The sequence below is a fragment of the Coniosporium apollinis genome, assembly GCF_000281105.1.
Source record: "Coniosporium apollinis CBS 100218 chromosome Unknown supercont1.50, whole genome shotgun sequence".
Lineage (NCBI taxonomy): Eukaryota > Fungi > Ascomycota > Dothideomycetes > Coniosporium > Coniosporium apollinis.
In genome coordinates this window covers 23,031-38,131 of record NW_006913312.1, presented here as the reverse complement: position 1 = coordinate 38,131, position 15,101 = coordinate 23,031, and the positions used below count along the sequence as shown (strand labels likewise).

Below are 15,101 nucleotides of genomic sequence, written 5' to 3'. Positions count from 1 at the left end.
ATGCCGCCGCACTCTGCAGACCGGTACAATGGATTCAACCCAAAATCGATCCGCTCTGATCTCACCACAGAAACTACCCCTCTACTCTCAGTGTCTAATAAACACAATGCGCGACACGGAGAGGTAGCATATACTGCGTCCACTCTCTTCGCTCCGCTCGCACTGTAGCGTAAGCAACCACCCACGCCATGTTCCGACTCTTATATAAAGTGTCACCCTTGCCCCAGCCAGAACCCTCAGCCATCCACCCCAGCAAGCACCCCGGCCACCCAATCCAACCTCACAGCGCTCACGCCTCTTGCATAACTCCTACTGGTGAAAACACTCTCGCTGAACACGATTGCCTCTACCTTTTTGCCGAACAGAACGCTGGACGGATGAATCGCTATCGTCTGGTTCCCCAACAAAGTCCTATAGCTACCATCCGGCATCAACCTCGCCGTATTAGCCGCGAACCCGCGGAGGAGGCTCTGGAGGACGCTAGCCGTGAGCTCTTCGGAAGACTTCTCGGTGTCTGCAGCCGGCAGCGACAGCTGCCCGCACAGCCCTCTCAGCTGTTTCCGAATGTCCATGACATTCTGCATCGCCCGGTGCGAGACATAGTGCCGTTCCGCCCAGGCCTTCCTGTCGCTCTTCTCCTCCGCATAGCCCCGCACGGTGGCCAGGAAGGTCATGTGGTCGCCTTCCCGCCTGTAGAGCTGCCGTCGCGCGACTTCGGCTTCTTCTCTTTTCTCTTCGGTGACGAGGTTCAGGAAGACGTTCTCGACGCTCAGCGCGGCGATGATGTCGATCATCTCCGTCAGACAGTTCCGTTCCGGCTTGGCTGCTTCGACGAGGCAACGGCCGAGTGTTGGTGTTAGGGGTAGTTTGGCGATGGTGCGTCCGACATCGCTGATCTCGCCAGCTTCGCTGAGCGCGCCGAGCTGCAGAAGCTGGAGGAGTGCTTTCTCGAGGGCCTCGCGCGGTGGTTGTGAGAGAAAGGGGAAGTTCAAGACGTCGGAGATGCCGCGTGCTTTCATTACGAGAATCGCGGCGCTTAGGTCACAGCGTAGGATCTCAGGCGTGGTGTTCTTTTCTAGGGTGCTGTAGTCTTTCTCGGTGTACAGCCGATAGCACTGGCCCGGGGCCTCACGGCCAGCGCGACCTTGCCGCTGTATAGCTGCGGATTGTGAGATGGGCTTCACAAGGAGGGAGTCTAAGCCTAGTCGGTTGCGGAACTGCTTGATCTTCGCCTTGCCGCAGTCGACGACGAAGCGGACACCTGTGACGGTGACTGAGGTTTCCGCAATGTTTGTTGAGAGAATGACTTTTCGTGTTTTGGGCGGTGCGGGCGCGAATACACGCTGTTGAAGATGTTGCGGCAAGGCGGCGAACAGGGGTAATGTTATAATTTTAGGAACCTCTGGACCCATACCCAAGGCGTACTCGTTCACCAGCTTCTCAAGCCCTTCGACCGTGTCTTGGCCTGTAAGGAAGACAAGGATATCTCCCGGCATAGGCTCTTTGTAGTGGATCTGGAAGATGGAATTGAGCGCTGCTTCAACAAAGTCTTGGGTCGGATCCGGTAAGTACATGGTCTTGACGGGATATTGACGGCCTTTGATATGGCATTGGGAGATCGAGGCCGTTGGTGATCCATCTTCTAGCTGAACACCATTGGGCTCTCCTTTATTTGATGTGATGCTCCTTGGTACCTCGTCTTCGCTCGAGGACGAAATGCCTGACCACGACGACTCCGAATCCTCTGCACCGTTGGTGACCGCGTTTTCCCCATTTGAGATAGGGTGTTGACTTGCAGATCGATAGCCGTCCTCAAAAAATTTCTGTAGGCTTTCAATATCTGCAGTAGCGCTCATAACGACAACCTTCAATGGCTTCCCACCTCTTCCCTTCTTATCACCAGTGACAATATTCCGCAAAAATCCCAACACAAGATCCACATTCACGCTTCTCTCATGCACCTCGTCCACAACCACAACACTATACTGCCGTAACCACGGATCCCGCAGCATCTCCTGCAGCAGCATCCCCTCCGTAAGGAACTTTATCCGCGTGCTCGGACTGACGCTTTGGTCAAATCGCACGCTATATCCGACCCTGCTGCCCGGCGACGAGCTTCCCAGCGTGCTGCCCATCTCATCCGCCACGCGTCTGGCCAGCGATATCGCTGCCACCCGGCGCGGTTGTGTGATTGCAATCTGTCCGGTGCACCATGGCTCGCTCAGGAGGAACTGAGGCACCTGCGTGGATTTGCCGCTGCCGGTCTCTCCTACCAAGAGCAGCACATCTTTGTGGGGGCTGCGGAGCGCCTGGCGGATTTCTTGCGCGTGGGGCCAGATTGGAAGCGCCTGGCGTATGGGGAGGAGCTCTTGACGCTTCTTTGCTAGATGGCCTGGCGGAGCTTTTCCCTTGGGTTCGGAAGTGCCGCGTGCTACTGAAGGAGCCTTCGTTTGGGTGCTGTGTATCTGGGTGCCATTTGTATGGGCGCCGTTTATGTGCGTGCCATTTATCTGGTGGCCATTTGTCTGGGTGCCATTCTGAGGTTTTGCGTGCTTTAGGGGGGCTTGGGGAGGGGGTTTTCGTCCCTCGGGGCCACGGCCTCTGCGGTCATCAAGCTTGCGCTTCTTGCCCTGCTGCAGCTGTCGAGGAGCAGTAGAGGCGGGCGCCGGTTTTGAGGGTCCGGGTTCGTCGTCAAATCGTGTGTGTACTCGTTCGGGCATCGTAGGCGCTCATAGCCGGTCCGCGATAGTGAGATGGAGACGTGAGATTCAACAGCACCACATATTTATTGGGGGCGTAGGCAAAGGCCCCGGAGATAGGTGTAAGGTAGGGGAGTCTACGCGTCCAGCTTTCGTCGGCGCATGGCGTTGACCAGAAATTTTGGCACACAGCCTTATCGATAGGAGCGGCGCCACCAACAGCCCAGCCCTGCCAAGCCCGCTTGCCTCCCACGTGCTCGCTCTCGTGCCTCAGAACAAACCTGGGCTGAGAGTCACGATAGGTCCATCCTCCGGCTCCGCATCGCCTTGCAGACTTCAGTCGGCGCTCAACATGATGAGAGGGGCATTTCGAACGCGTGAAGCGTACGGCTCTATTTCGCATACAGTCACTCCAAGCAGCGCTGCTCTATTGCTCCTGGTAGGTGGGTTCAAGGAAGGATAAATATTTAATACAGGAGAACGCTGCGGCTTTGTTTGCGTCTGCGAGCCTTTGAAGATAACGTGGCCGAAGGGTCAGCCTCTGGCGCTGCACAGATACAGCAAATGCTTTTAAAAGGGTTTGAAGGATCATGCCAGCACAGGTCTCCCTCTACCGTCACCTGAAGTTGACATCCATCGGCGCGGTGCTCGTCGTGGTCATGTCCGCCGCAGCAACGAGATCCTCAACTCCTCGCTGCCGCCTACTGTCCACGAGCGCTCTAATCAGAGCTTCCGCAACCTTCCTCCCCTTGGCAACATCTTCCTCCTTAGGTAGCACTGGAACATGCAAGAACATGACCGGCCTCTCGCGCCCGTCCTTCTTGTAGAAGTACGCCAAGCTGGTGTAGTAGATGAAGCCGCACAGGAAATTTCCCGCGTCTTCCGACGGCCTGACATCGATCCCCTGATCCGCCAACTCAGATCTCCATCGCCGCCACACATCTTCGACGCGGAACGTCGGCTGCAACACTGCCGGACAGTCCCCAAACACCTTGCTGCTTCGCTCGGCGGAGAACTTGTGTCCCTCGACGTCGGCAATCTGGTCGTATCCGTCGCGATGCGCGCCGCGTTCGAGCGTGAAGTAACTCCGCCCGGCTGCGAGACCGATGTGGAGTATGAGGTCCGGATTCACCTGAGCGATGATCTGCGGGTCTTGCTCGAGCACGGGGTTGTAGGCTACCTTCATTGGCGAGGGGTGGACTACCAACCGTATCCGTGAGGGGTGCGCGGCGTTGGGTTCTAGGAAGGGCGGTAGTGTAGAAGCGATCGACCAGGAGGCATTCTCCTTGTTTTGTAAGAAGGGCTAGATGTGTGGTGAGCAGCGATTCTTAGTGAGGAAGCTTATGGATGATTCTTGGACCCGTGGCCAGTGTAAGCCCCGAATGGGGAGTGTTCGTAAGAGAGAACTTGAGGCAGACATTGGATCAATATGGACAGGAGCTTTTGCCTTGACTGAGAGGAGGAAACGCAAGAATCGCTCAACGAAACTGGGGCAGATGAACAGTGAGAACCAAGTAGTATTGCTCTTTACTTACACCAAACCCTGTTACCAGAACCGTGACCTCCTCAACAGCATCATAGCCTCCCGATTCTAGTTCCGGGATAGAGCCCATCTCTACGCAGGCCTACGAGCACCTGGGATTGAGGATCTTGAGGGAGAGCAATAACCACAGAGCCTTCGGATCTACGACAACAAGCGGTCAGCTCGCCAGCCGTGGATGCAAATGGGTTAAATCTTTGAAGAGTAAGACGCGCCCCCAGGGAGCATCTTCTGTAGAGTGACACGGCATGGAAGGCGAATCCCCGGAGATCCATTACGGGGCCAACGGGCAGGGAGCATCATCCGCCTCCCCTCACTAGGGCATGCTGGTACAAAGTGAAAGCAAGACTTACCGCCAAGTTTCTGACAGCGTATTGACATGTTGATAACCCAAGATTCACCCGTGGATGGCTTATTAGTGATTCTTCCATATCGATCGGACCTTGTCCGAGGGGCCGGTGGGGTGAAGGCGAGGGGCACCGCAGCCGGCACAACTGGCGGCCGCCTCCGCATTTTCGCGGTTGCCGAGATTCGCACTGCGTGCGCGCTCGTGCGCGCGATCTTGCATGTGTCGATCCCCCACGTGACGTCTACCTTCAAACCCGGGGCCCTATCCGCTGTCGGAAACGCACTACGGCACAGCCCTTATCCGTCTAGGTCAGGTAGTTAAGACTGCAAACACCAGAATGCAATTGTGCATTTCCCTCAGCTTCAGACCGCAAGCCCGTCAATTGTCCTTGCGGAGACCGCACCCACCATGACCGCTCCCACTCAAAAGCCCTTCGACGTCGCCGTCGTCGGCGGAGGCATAGCCGGCGTGACGCTCGTCATCGGCCTCCTGCACAACAGGGTTCCAGTCACTTTGTACGAGGCCGCACCGCGCTTCGGCGAGATAGGCGCCGGCGTCGCGTTCGGGCCCAATGCGGTGCGGGCGATGAAACTCATTGATCCCAGGATCGCGGAGGGCTTCGCCAAGGTCGCGACGCAGAACCAGTGGGAGTCGAAGAGGGATCTGTGGTTCGACTTCCGGTATGGCGATGGCACGCACGCCGAGAAGCATGGAGGCGAGGTCCGGGATCTGATACATCCGCTCTACTGTCCCGGAGGCCAGGCGTACACGCACAGAGCGCACTTTCTGGATGAGATGGTCAAGCTGGTGCCGGATGGGGTAGCGGTGTTTGGGAAGAGGCTGGTTGATATCGAGGACAAGGGTGGTGAGGAAGGTGTCCTGCTCAAGTTCGCCGATGGGTCGACGGCGAGGCATAGTGCTGTGATCGGGTGTGACGGAATCAAGAGCCGGACGCGGGAGATTGTACTTGGAAAGGAACATCCGGCCGCGCGCGCCGTATATAGCGGGAAGTACGCGTACCGCGGGTTGATCCCCATGGAGAAAGCCGCCGAGCTCCTGGGCGATGAGCTCGCCAGGAATGGGCAGCTGTACATGGGCCAACATGGTCATGTGCTTACATTTGCGATAGAAAAGGGCAAGACAATGAACGGTAAAGGCTGAAACCGGATACGTGTCACGGCGAGTCGCTAACCCACAAGCAGTGGTTGCATTCAGCAGCAGCGAAACCTGGGACTCGGACAACTGGGTAGTAACAACTAACAAGGACAAGATGATGGCCGACTTCGCAGGCTGGAGCAAGAGCGTGGAGAGCATTCTCACCCTGATGCAGAAGACGGATATCTGGGCACTCTTCAATCATCCGCCTTGCGAGACGTACTACAAAGGTCGTGTTTGTATTCAGGGCGACGCCGCCCACGGGTCAACTCCGCATCAAGGTTCGGGTGCTGGAATGGCCATAGAGGACTCCTACGTTCTAAGCAATCTCGTGGCGGCAGTAGAAGATGCTAGCGGCATTGAGAGCGCCTTCGAAGCGTTCGATGCGGTAAGAAGGGAAAGGACGCAGCGACTCGTCAAGACAAGCCGTGAGGCTGGCCAATTATATGACTTCGAGCTCCCTGGCGTTTTGGATGATGTAGAGAAGATAAGGAAGAACCTCGATGGGAGGATGGGCTGGATATGGTACGAAGACATGCAGGCAGAGCTTGAGAAAGGCAAGAGGCTGATGAGCGGGAGGAGTAGTTTGTAAGAAAGAGCATGCGAAGATCCTTGAAGGCTTCAACAGTATTGCTCGAAGACTTGTGTTCTACTTTTTCAAATGCTTTTAATTGCCCAATCGCTCGGCGGCTCCACTTGCGGACCATAGAGCCTGCGGCGACAGTTTGGTTAAGTTTGCAGGCGCAGCTTAATTTAGCGCGACCAGGTGTCACCATGCTACTTTCTAAGCGGGACACCGTTTAATCTAATAAACTGTCATCGACCGACTCGAGCTTCGCGCAATCAATCAATAATATCGTCCCGGAGCGTAAACACCCCCTTGAACACCTCATCCATCTTGCTCCTGACAGCATCGTGATACATCGCATTCGTGACAAAAACCTTACATCCTCTGATCTTCTTTGCTGTCTCCATAGCAAAGTCATAGTCAACGTACATATCATCCATGTACACAGCAGCGTAAACTGGGACCTCATTTCTAGCGAGCTGGTCCTCATCATACAACGGCGGCCAATCGCCGACTGCGGCAACGAGGTTCGCTTGGCTCTCTAGCTTGCGGAGTTCGGCGTAATCTTCGAACATCCATGGATAGATCATCTCGCCGGTGAAGTAGACTGGTCCCCCGCTTGAAAGGTTGAATTCGGGGTACAGATTCCGCACACGATGGGCGGTCCAGTTGGACGCGCTGCCCTGGCAGTAGATGGACTCGTGCAGGATAGAATAGATGACATGGTCGTCGAAGGGTAGGGATTGTTCAATCTTGTTGACTGTTTGCCTCGTCAGGTGGCCGAACTGGGTTAGTTCGTTAGAGGCGCAGAGAACGATGTCTGCACCCGCGATCAGCATGTTCTCGACGCATTGAGATACCGATAGCTTACCATGCACTTCATCAAGGCCGCCGTGAAAGCCAAAGTTTAAGCCAAGTTGCTGGAAACGACGGGCGCTCAGGAAGCCATCGGAGGTTACTCTTACTGTGTTATTGCCGAACCTCTGAAGCAGCCGGACGATTTGCTTGACTCGCTCAACGTCTTCAGGGTACTTCTGGTAATATGCCTCGTTCCGTTGGATGACCTTCTTGTACAGACGCTCGTAAACCTGGTCAGGACTCTTTACTAAGGGGGGAAGACCTCCAAAGACAAAGGCTTCGCGCAATCCCTCCGGGAACATCGAGAGGTAGGTCGTGCAACAAAACCCGCCAAAGCTCTGACCCATGATACTCCATTTCTGCTTTTCCTTGGGGTAGTCCGCAGTCAGGGCTTTGCGGATGGCCTCGCAGTCCTTGACAATGCTGTCGGCTCGGAAAGATTTGAGGTAATTAGCTTGTACGGGATCATCCCCACGGAGACCAAGCGTAGAAGCAGATATTGGCGTGCTAAGGCCGGTCCCTCTCTGATCCAGGCACAGTAGTTGATACCCTCGGTCAAGGATGGCACTGGTGTAGGCGCTGTTTTGCGGTGAGCGGCATTCGAAGCCTGGTCCACCTTGTAGATAGAGCATCCATGGTAGCTGCTTCTTCTTGTCGTCTTGTTCACTTGGATCTGCGGGCTTGTCGACTTTTCGGGCGCTGCGAGCGAAGAGTTTCAGGGTACCTGCTGAGGGTTTGGAATAGTCACGGGGCACTTCGAAGAAATGCTCAGTGATCCTGAGCTTGCCTGGATCATGGTCAGGTTCCGAAGCTTCAATCTGCTCATCCCAAAATAGATACCTGGTACGATGTGAGACCGCTGCTCGATGATCTTTGCAGCTGCTATCATGGTGGATGAGTGTTTTCAGGGTCTGTAGTGATGCACCAAGCTCCCTCCCCACACCCCAGTCCGCCGAGCGGGTAGGGCTAAGGCAGTCACATCCGCCACCACGCCAGGGTATTTAAATTCGAAGACGCTGGCGAAGCATTTCACAAGTGTTTCGGTTCCCTCGGAAATTATTAACCACTCCGCTTTTGATATACATGTGCTGCGTCTAGTCCAAGCCTCGACTTTTTCGTACTTGCTCTCACTCGCAGGAATCTTCATTCCTATCTACTGACTGTAAAATTATTTTCTTCCCCACGCTCCGCATCTGTACTTGACCTGTCTCTTCTATCCATGGCCAAAGACAAAAAGGGCAAAGCCGCGGAGAAGAAGGCTAGAGTAGCCCAGAAAGCCGAAAAGAAGGCTACCCAGAAAGAGAAGAAGTCCAAAAACAAGCCGAAGAAGGACGACGACAGCGATGCCGAAGACGTTGATCTTGATGCCGTGCTAAAGGAGTACGCCCAGCAGCAGGAGCGTTTCCTCAAAGTCACAGAGGCGCCTAGCGAGCCTCCTTCTCCGAGGGGAAGCGCTACTTTCCTGGCATCACCCGCAAATGATAATGAGCTGTTCTTGTTCGGTGGCGAGCATTACAATGGCGCAATAGCTTCATTCTATAACCATCTGTTCGTCTACAACATTAATCGCGACGAATGGCGTCTTGTCACTTCTCCCAACAGCCCTCTCCCGCGGAGCGGTCACGCATGGTGCCGTGGCGGAAATACCAAGGACATATATCTTTTTGGCGGAGAGTTCTCGTCACCAAAGCAAGGCACGTTCTACCATTACAACGACTTTTGGCGCCTCGATCCCGGCTCGCGGGAATGGACGCGCGTAGAAAGCAAAGGCAAAGACAAGAGCCCGCCTGCGAGGAGCGGGCACCGCATGACATATTTCAAAAACTACATTGTCCTCTTCGGCGGGTTCCAAGACACTTCCCAGACCACAAAATATCTTCAGGATCTATGGATATATGACTGTCAGACCTACGCTTGGCACCAGCCCGCACTACCGCCCGCATCGCAAAAGCCAGACGCGCGCTCAAGCTTTTCCTTGCTGCCTCACGAGAACGGTGCCGTGCTGTATGGCGGCTACTCCCGCGTCAAGGCCTCCGTTGCAGCGGGGAAGCAGACGAAAGGCGGCTCTGGCGGGTCTCGCATGGTGCTGAAGCCAGTCGTGTATCAAGACACGTGGTTTCTGCGCATCACTCCGCCAGCAGCTGATGCTCCACCGAACACGTTGCCGAAGGTGCACTGGGAGCGGCGCAAGCGGCCAGTTAATCCACCAAATCCACCTCGTGCGGGTGCTACTATGGCATATCACAAGGGCCGAGGCATCATGTTCGGTGGAGTGCATGACGTGGAGGAGAGTGAGGAGGGCATTGACAGCGAGTTCTTCAATCAGCTGTTAGCTTGGAATATTGAGCGAAATCGATACTTCCCGCTGGCGCTGCGAAGGCCGCGGACCCAGGGCAAGAAGCAAGTGGCAGCGGCTGAGAGAGGCCGCAGAGGGCGAGGTAGAGCGGATGAGGAGGAGCTGCTAAGAAACCTCGCGGCTCTAGAAGCGAAGGCCCCGCTCGATGCTGCTGACGCGCCTGAAGTTCCAGAGGCGACCAAGCCCGCAGAGGACGAGGAAGATCAGGTTGAGAAGATTGAGAAACCAAGGATATTTGAGTTCCCCCATCCGCGGTTCAATGCGCAGCTAGCTGTCCAAGATGACGTCCTCTACATCTTTGGAGGGACGTTCGAGAAGGGCGACCGGGAGTTCACCTTTGATGAGATGTTCGCACTGGACCTTGGCAAGCTTGACGGAGTCAAGGAGATCTTCAGACGAGAGCCCGAAGACTGGCAGGGCAGTGAGGATGAGGAGAGTGAAGATGAAGACGAGGATGACGAAGACGGATCTGACGATGAGGAAGCGTCCGATATTGCAAGCACGGCAGCGACTTCGGTGTCCCAGCTCTCAACAGTCACAGCAGAAGCGCAACCAGAGAAGGAGGAGGAAAATACGGGTACGGAAGAAACGGCATCATCACCACTAAAAGACAACCTGCCGCATCCACGCCCTTTCGAATCATTGAGGGATTTTTATGCTCGTACCTCTGTGCAATGGCAAGAGATCGTCATAGATAAGCTTAGTCGGACCTACGGAGGGGATGGAAAAAGCGTCAAAGAGGTGAAGAAGATTGCCTTTGACCGTGCCGAGGAGAAATGGTGGGACTGCAGAGAGGAGATCATGGCTCTTGAGGATGAGCAGACGGAGGCAGGCATCGGCGAGGTGGTCAGTTTGGGTGACAAAGCTGCAGGCGATGGTGGTGGAAGCGGAGTCGGAAGGCGGAGATAGAGGAGGAGAGAAGGCGGTTGGCTACGTTGGTGGAGACTCGAGTAGCAATGCTCTGCGGCGAAGCAATTGCCAAACTTAAAGACCACAATACTGCCCCGTACACATACCGGCGCTGTGGGGAGTGTAAGACAACACACAACATTTATTCTATTATCCATAGCTTAACCTCGTCGGTTTCGCTCATGCTTGACCACCTTGACCTGAAACAGGATCTCATTCTTATTCGAGCCAACAACAAGCCGACTCCGCACTCGTGCCTCTCCAGTGTATGCACACTGTCCTCTTCTTCGAAGCCCTCGCCATTGTTTGCGGGATTCCGGCTCCTAGCGCTATTCTGGTGATTCGTCGTGATCGCATGTACATCAGACACTAAGTCTGTCTAAGACAAAGCGGTCTTTGTTCGACGATACTTGTCGTGGACGTTGTGGAAGCCTATATACAACAATGCCATTATCACCTCCAAGGGACACGAAGCAAAGTGTACTATTCGTTATACAGTACGTGGACAACGTTATAGTTTTGCGTTATAACCTATAAATATAGAGACTTCTTGTCCGCGTTCTCCTGTATGCTCCCCAGATTCGTGTTCCACCACTGTCTACATTTACCCTACGTTACAAGCGCCGGCCGTTCTACACGTAGAAGTCACTTGAAAAGAAAACAAACATGCAAGTTGGAAACAAGAGTACCGCGATGTCAGCGGTAATGGACATCTCCGCCGGATGCCCCGAATTCCTACCATCCCATGCGCCGGCGGCCGACCTTATGGAAGAACGATACACCGCAATCGAAAAGTTGAATGAAGGCGGGCAAGGCGAGGTATTCCTCGCCGAGTGCAAAGCGAACAAGCAGCTCGTGGCCGTAAAAGTAAGCAAATTCAAGGGCGATGGCAGTCTTCTGGAAGAGGCAAAATTACTCATGAAGCTCCCTAGGAACAAGCGTATCGTGCAGCTGCTCGGCTGCTACGAAGACCACCGGCAGGACGTACTAGGCACCAGCCTGGTCCTGGAGTATTGCCCCGGTGGCGATCTAGAGGAATACATGGACCGGTGTTCCGACGGAGGAAGGAAGAGTATACCCGAGGCGTTCATATGGCACGCGTACTGCCAGATAAGCGAGATGCTGGCATTTTTACACACAGGATACACACCTGAGCATGGAATCCCAGCCAGTTGGACGCAGATTATCCACGGAGATCTCAAGATCGAGAATCTCCTGCTTGGCCCAACGGAGCCAGGTGCCAGGTTCCCGAACCTACTACTCGCAGATTTCGGCGCCGCAACCGAATACGATCCCAGAGCCCTCTTCGGACCCTACGTCACCCGGGGCACTCGGGTGTGCTGGGCTCCAGAAGCGCCGCTCCCAGTCCTAGCCAGCGATGTCTGGACTGCCGGCGTAGTCATCCACCAGCTGGCGCGGAACGAGCGCCCCAGGGCAGACTGGAAGGGTACCGCTCGCGAGCACAAAGTCTGGCCTGAAGAAGAGGACGCCGTGTATTGGTTGTCGAAAACCCCGAGGATGTTCTACGACCTCACGGTTGAGCTTGAGCCGGAATGTCCAGACAGATTCGGGTTCGCTAAGTACAGCGATGAGCTCGACTGGTGGATGATGAGGGCGCTCGAGCAGTCCTGGCAAACACGCGTTACGGCTCTCAGTCTCGTCTTCGAGATGATCCCGGTGGCAAGAGCCAAAACGGCAATTCTGTAGACGTAGAAGGCGCAGTGGTAGAGGCTACTGGTGTAGCAACGCTGAAACTCGAAGCTGCTGGACGGCTTTCGAGATTGTAATACAAACGCAAATTCTCCGAAACTGTTTCTTTGCTCAAACTGCGACGATACACAAGTCCTAAACCTGTATCCCGTCCGCTTCCACAATGCGAGTAAAAACACAATCAAAACGGTAGGATCACTCAGCGTCCTCGTATTGTCGCTCGTGATCTTACCTTCATACAAACCAAAACAGCAAAAACTTGTTTCTGAGAAAACCCCCACCAGATGGGGGATTTTGTTAAGCAACCCTAACGCTCTGTCCGGTTAGCCATTTCTTGAAGTGCCCTGGTGGCTAGCAACACGTATGTGCAGGTTACTCAGAACAAAAGTGTTGATTTAGGCAGTTGTGCTTAACCACACGCGTCGATCACCAAACAAATGAAGAAGATCCTGTTGCATTGAATGCACAGACATAGAAGCCTTAATAGAGATTGCACTCGCAGATGTCTTTTGAACAGAAATCACCTCTGGACCAGCCTCGCCCGCCATCTTGGCACTCCGCACGCTCTATCCCAGCCTCAGACACGTCGATACAATCGCCCGGACTCCGCTTCACATGACTCTACAGCCTAAATCGACACCCAGATGCTTCTTGGACGGCCCCAAACCGACCCGAACTCCATTCCTCACGCTCTTGATCATCCTCGTGAAGTTCATGTTGTAAGTGTCCAGGTCGCAATGAATGCATTGGCCTATCGGCGCCCACCACTTGACCCTGTGAGGCGGAAGTCGAGAAACCCAGTTGAGCGCACCGTCTTGGAACATCGGGTAGGTGGAGAGGTTCATGCCGAAGCCGCACGGGCTGATGAGGACGAGCCAATGGTGATTGCAGCGGCGGCAGCGGTAGTACTTTGTCGTGCACATAGTCTGTAACGGTGGGAGGGGATGAGGGCGTAAGGTATAGAAGCTTTGGCAATTGTAACCCGTCGTGTGTTTCTGGCGTAAGTTCTCTTCGGTTTGCTGGCTTCGGATAGGGCAAGATGATGTTCGTGGAGATCGGTATCTGTCGACTGTACCCTAACATTGCTTCCGTGGTGCTTTACATAGCCCGATCATACCAGCTGTGACGTGTCCAATGACCCTTCATTCCGACCATGCGTGAGTTGTCGTGCTCATCTGGCAAGAGGGCGTGGCGGGCTATGGCTGCCGGCCGGTGTGGTGAACGATCCAGGAGCACGTGATGTGCATCAAAGCATCTTAACTGTGCTTGGTAGGATCGTACTCAGGATCGTTGTCCTCAAGTTCTGCCTTCCGTATCTGCTGCATGAGCTCGTACATCTGGCCGATTTGCTGATCTGCAAGGTGCCATCAGCGAATGTCACAAAGTGGTAGAAGAACAGCTCTCTAACCGCTCATCTTGTCAATCTTGCTCCTGTCCATCTTCTCGTCATGCCATGAGTCGCCTTCGATCTGCTGGGCATACATCTGCCATTCTGTGAGAAAGCCAATCTGAAATTCCCTTGTTAGCATCCCTCCGAATCTACGACAGAGTGCACCGGCATCATACGATGTGGACAGGATTCTCAATGTCCTGATGAGCTTTAAACTCGCTCTTCACGTATTCGTCTCCGAGTACTCGCATCTCTACGGGTAGCTTCCGGTGAGCCCGTAACACGCGGCGATATAACGGTATAGGAGGGAGCAGGGCCAGCGGTGCTGGTCGAAGCGGTTTGGCAGAGCCTGCCGAGGTTGCAACTGCCATTGAGAGTCTGTGATATATCCTCATTTTGGGTGAGCTGTTTACAAGCCAACTTCTCTATGTTGGGCGAGAAAAGATGGAATTCGAGATGCATGACATCGTCGAGAAATCCGCGCCAAGCACCTCGGCAATGTGCTACTCATGACGACCGCGAATTTGTTGCCTCAGCATGCCAGCCTCGCAAACACTACATTGAGATACAGCATGCTCCCGACACCGTCTACTTCGCATGCGTCCTTCGACAATGTATACGAGCCGGCCGAGGACTCGTTCCTGCTCCTCGACACGCTATCGGCCAGCTCCGAAACAAACTTCTTGCGTGAAAGATTCGGACAGCCTTCATCGGCTACTGAGGGCACTGTAGATTCACCTCAGGGCGCTCCGCTGATCGTAGAAGTTGGCGCAGGATCCGGCGTAGTCCTTGCATTCGTCAACGCGCATGCCGATGTCCTTTTCGGCCATCGGCATATACTGACTCTCGGCACTGATATCAACAGCTTTGCATGTAGAGCCACAAGAACGACCGCCGAGAAAGCGAGCGCCGAAGCTCCAGATGGCCATGGCAACTTTCTCGATGCTGTCAACATGGATTTGACCGCTGCTATCAGGCCCGGCACAGTAGACGTCCTGGTCTTCAATCCGCCGTATGTACCAACCGCCGAGCTGCCTAATCTCTCCCAGCATCTCCAATACAATACGTACAACCCGGTCACCGGCAACTCCTTCGAACAAGACTCGCATCTACTCGCTTTGTCATATGCAGGAGGTGTGGAAGGCATGGAGACTACGAACAGGCTCATTGAGCAGTTGCCGGAGGTACTGCATCCGGAGAGGGGCGTCGCGTATCTACTACTGTGTGCCCAGAATAAGCCAGAGAAGGTCAAAGAACACATTCGCGGCTTGGGTGCTGGCTGGTTGGTTGAGACGGTTGGGTCTAGTGGGAAGCAGGGAGGGTGGGAGAAGCTGCAGATACTGAGGATCTGGCGCGCAGGTAGCCCTCGGGCTCTTTGATTGAGAGGCAGCTTATGGCAAGGTTGCGCCCTTTGGCACGTGTCTATTCATAAGTTTTCACAGGATCGGGAGCCTCATGCTGGCTGAAGTCGAATTGACAGAAATTTAGCAGTGGACCGTATGCCGTACACTCAGCGTTCACTTCTGAGGAGCCAACGATGCCAGCGCTTCAAGAATCTCGTCGAATT

The 15,101-nt window shown here is 54.6% G+C and overlaps 8 protein-coding genes across 8 annotated transcripts; 4 read left to right on the top strand and 4 right to left on the bottom strand.

The window, feature by feature from the left end:
• Positions 1-236: 236 nt before the first annotated feature.
• W97_08167 (uncharacterized protein) lies at positions 237-2,720 on the bottom strand (the record flags this gene model as incomplete). Its single annotated transcript, XM_007786036.1, has 1 exon — positions 237-2,720. One exon carries the CDS (start codon positions 2,718-2,720, stop codon positions 237-239), a length of 2,484 nt encoding a protein of 827 aa, XP_007784226.1.
• Positions 2,721-3,315: 595 nt separating this feature from the next.
• W97_08166 (uncharacterized protein) lies at positions 3,316-3,885 on the bottom strand (the record flags this gene model as incomplete). Its single annotated transcript, XM_007786035.1, has 1 exon — positions 3,316-3,885. One exon carries the CDS (start codon positions 3,883-3,885, stop codon positions 3,316-3,318), a length of 570 nt encoding a protein of 189 aa, XP_007784225.1.
• A 1,111-nt stretch (positions 3,886-4,996) lies between these two features.
• W97_08165 (uncharacterized protein) lies at positions 4,997-6,335 on the top strand (the record flags this gene model as incomplete). The annotated part of the gene is made up of 2 exons (XM_007786034.1): positions 4,997-5,738; positions 5,791-6,335. 2 exons carry the CDS (start codon positions 4,997-4,999, stop codon positions 6,333-6,335), a joined length of 1,287 nt encoding a protein of 428 aa, XP_007784224.1.
• Positions 6,336-6,586: 251 nt separating this feature from the next.
• Positions 6,587-8,058, bottom strand: W97_08164 (uncharacterized protein; the record flags this gene model as incomplete). Its single annotated transcript, XM_007786033.1, has 3 exons — positions 6,587-7,131; positions 7,183-7,956; positions 8,010-8,058. 3 exons carry the CDS (start codon positions 8,056-8,058, stop codon positions 6,587-6,589), a joined length of 1,368 nt encoding a protein of 455 aa, XP_007784223.1.
• A 330-nt stretch (positions 8,059-8,388) lies between these two features.
• W97_08163 (uncharacterized protein) lies at positions 8,389-10,434 on the top strand (the record flags this gene model as incomplete). The annotated part of the gene is made up of 1 exon (XM_007786032.1): positions 8,389-10,434. One exon carries the CDS (start codon positions 8,389-8,391, stop codon positions 10,432-10,434), a length of 2,046 nt encoding a protein of 681 aa, XP_007784222.1.
• Positions 10,435-11,127: 693 nt separating this feature from the next.
• W97_08162 (serine/threonine protein kinase) lies at positions 11,128-12,141 on the top strand (the record flags this gene model as incomplete). The annotated part of the gene is made up of 1 exon (XM_007786031.1): positions 11,128-12,141. The coding sequence occupies one exon, from the start codon at positions 11,128-11,130 to the stop codon at positions 12,139-12,141; it is 1,014 nt and encodes a 337-aa protein (XP_007784221.1).
• Positions 12,142-13,400: 1,259 nt separating this feature from the next.
• Positions 13,401-13,905, bottom strand: W97_08161 (uncharacterized protein; the record flags this gene model as incomplete). Its single annotated transcript, XM_007786030.1, has 3 exons — positions 13,401-13,498; positions 13,553-13,652; positions 13,711-13,905. 3 exons carry the CDS (start codon positions 13,903-13,905, stop codon positions 13,401-13,403), a joined length of 393 nt encoding a protein of 130 aa, XP_007784220.1.
• A 201-nt stretch (positions 13,906-14,106) lies between these two features.
• On the top strand, positions 14,107-14,913 carry W97_08160 (uncharacterized protein; the record flags this gene model as incomplete). Its single annotated transcript, XM_007786029.1, has 1 exon — positions 14,107-14,913. The coding sequence occupies one exon, from the start codon at positions 14,107-14,109 to the stop codon at positions 14,911-14,913; it is 807 nt and encodes a 268-aa protein (XP_007784219.1).
• Positions 14,914-15,101: the final 188 nt, after the last annotated feature.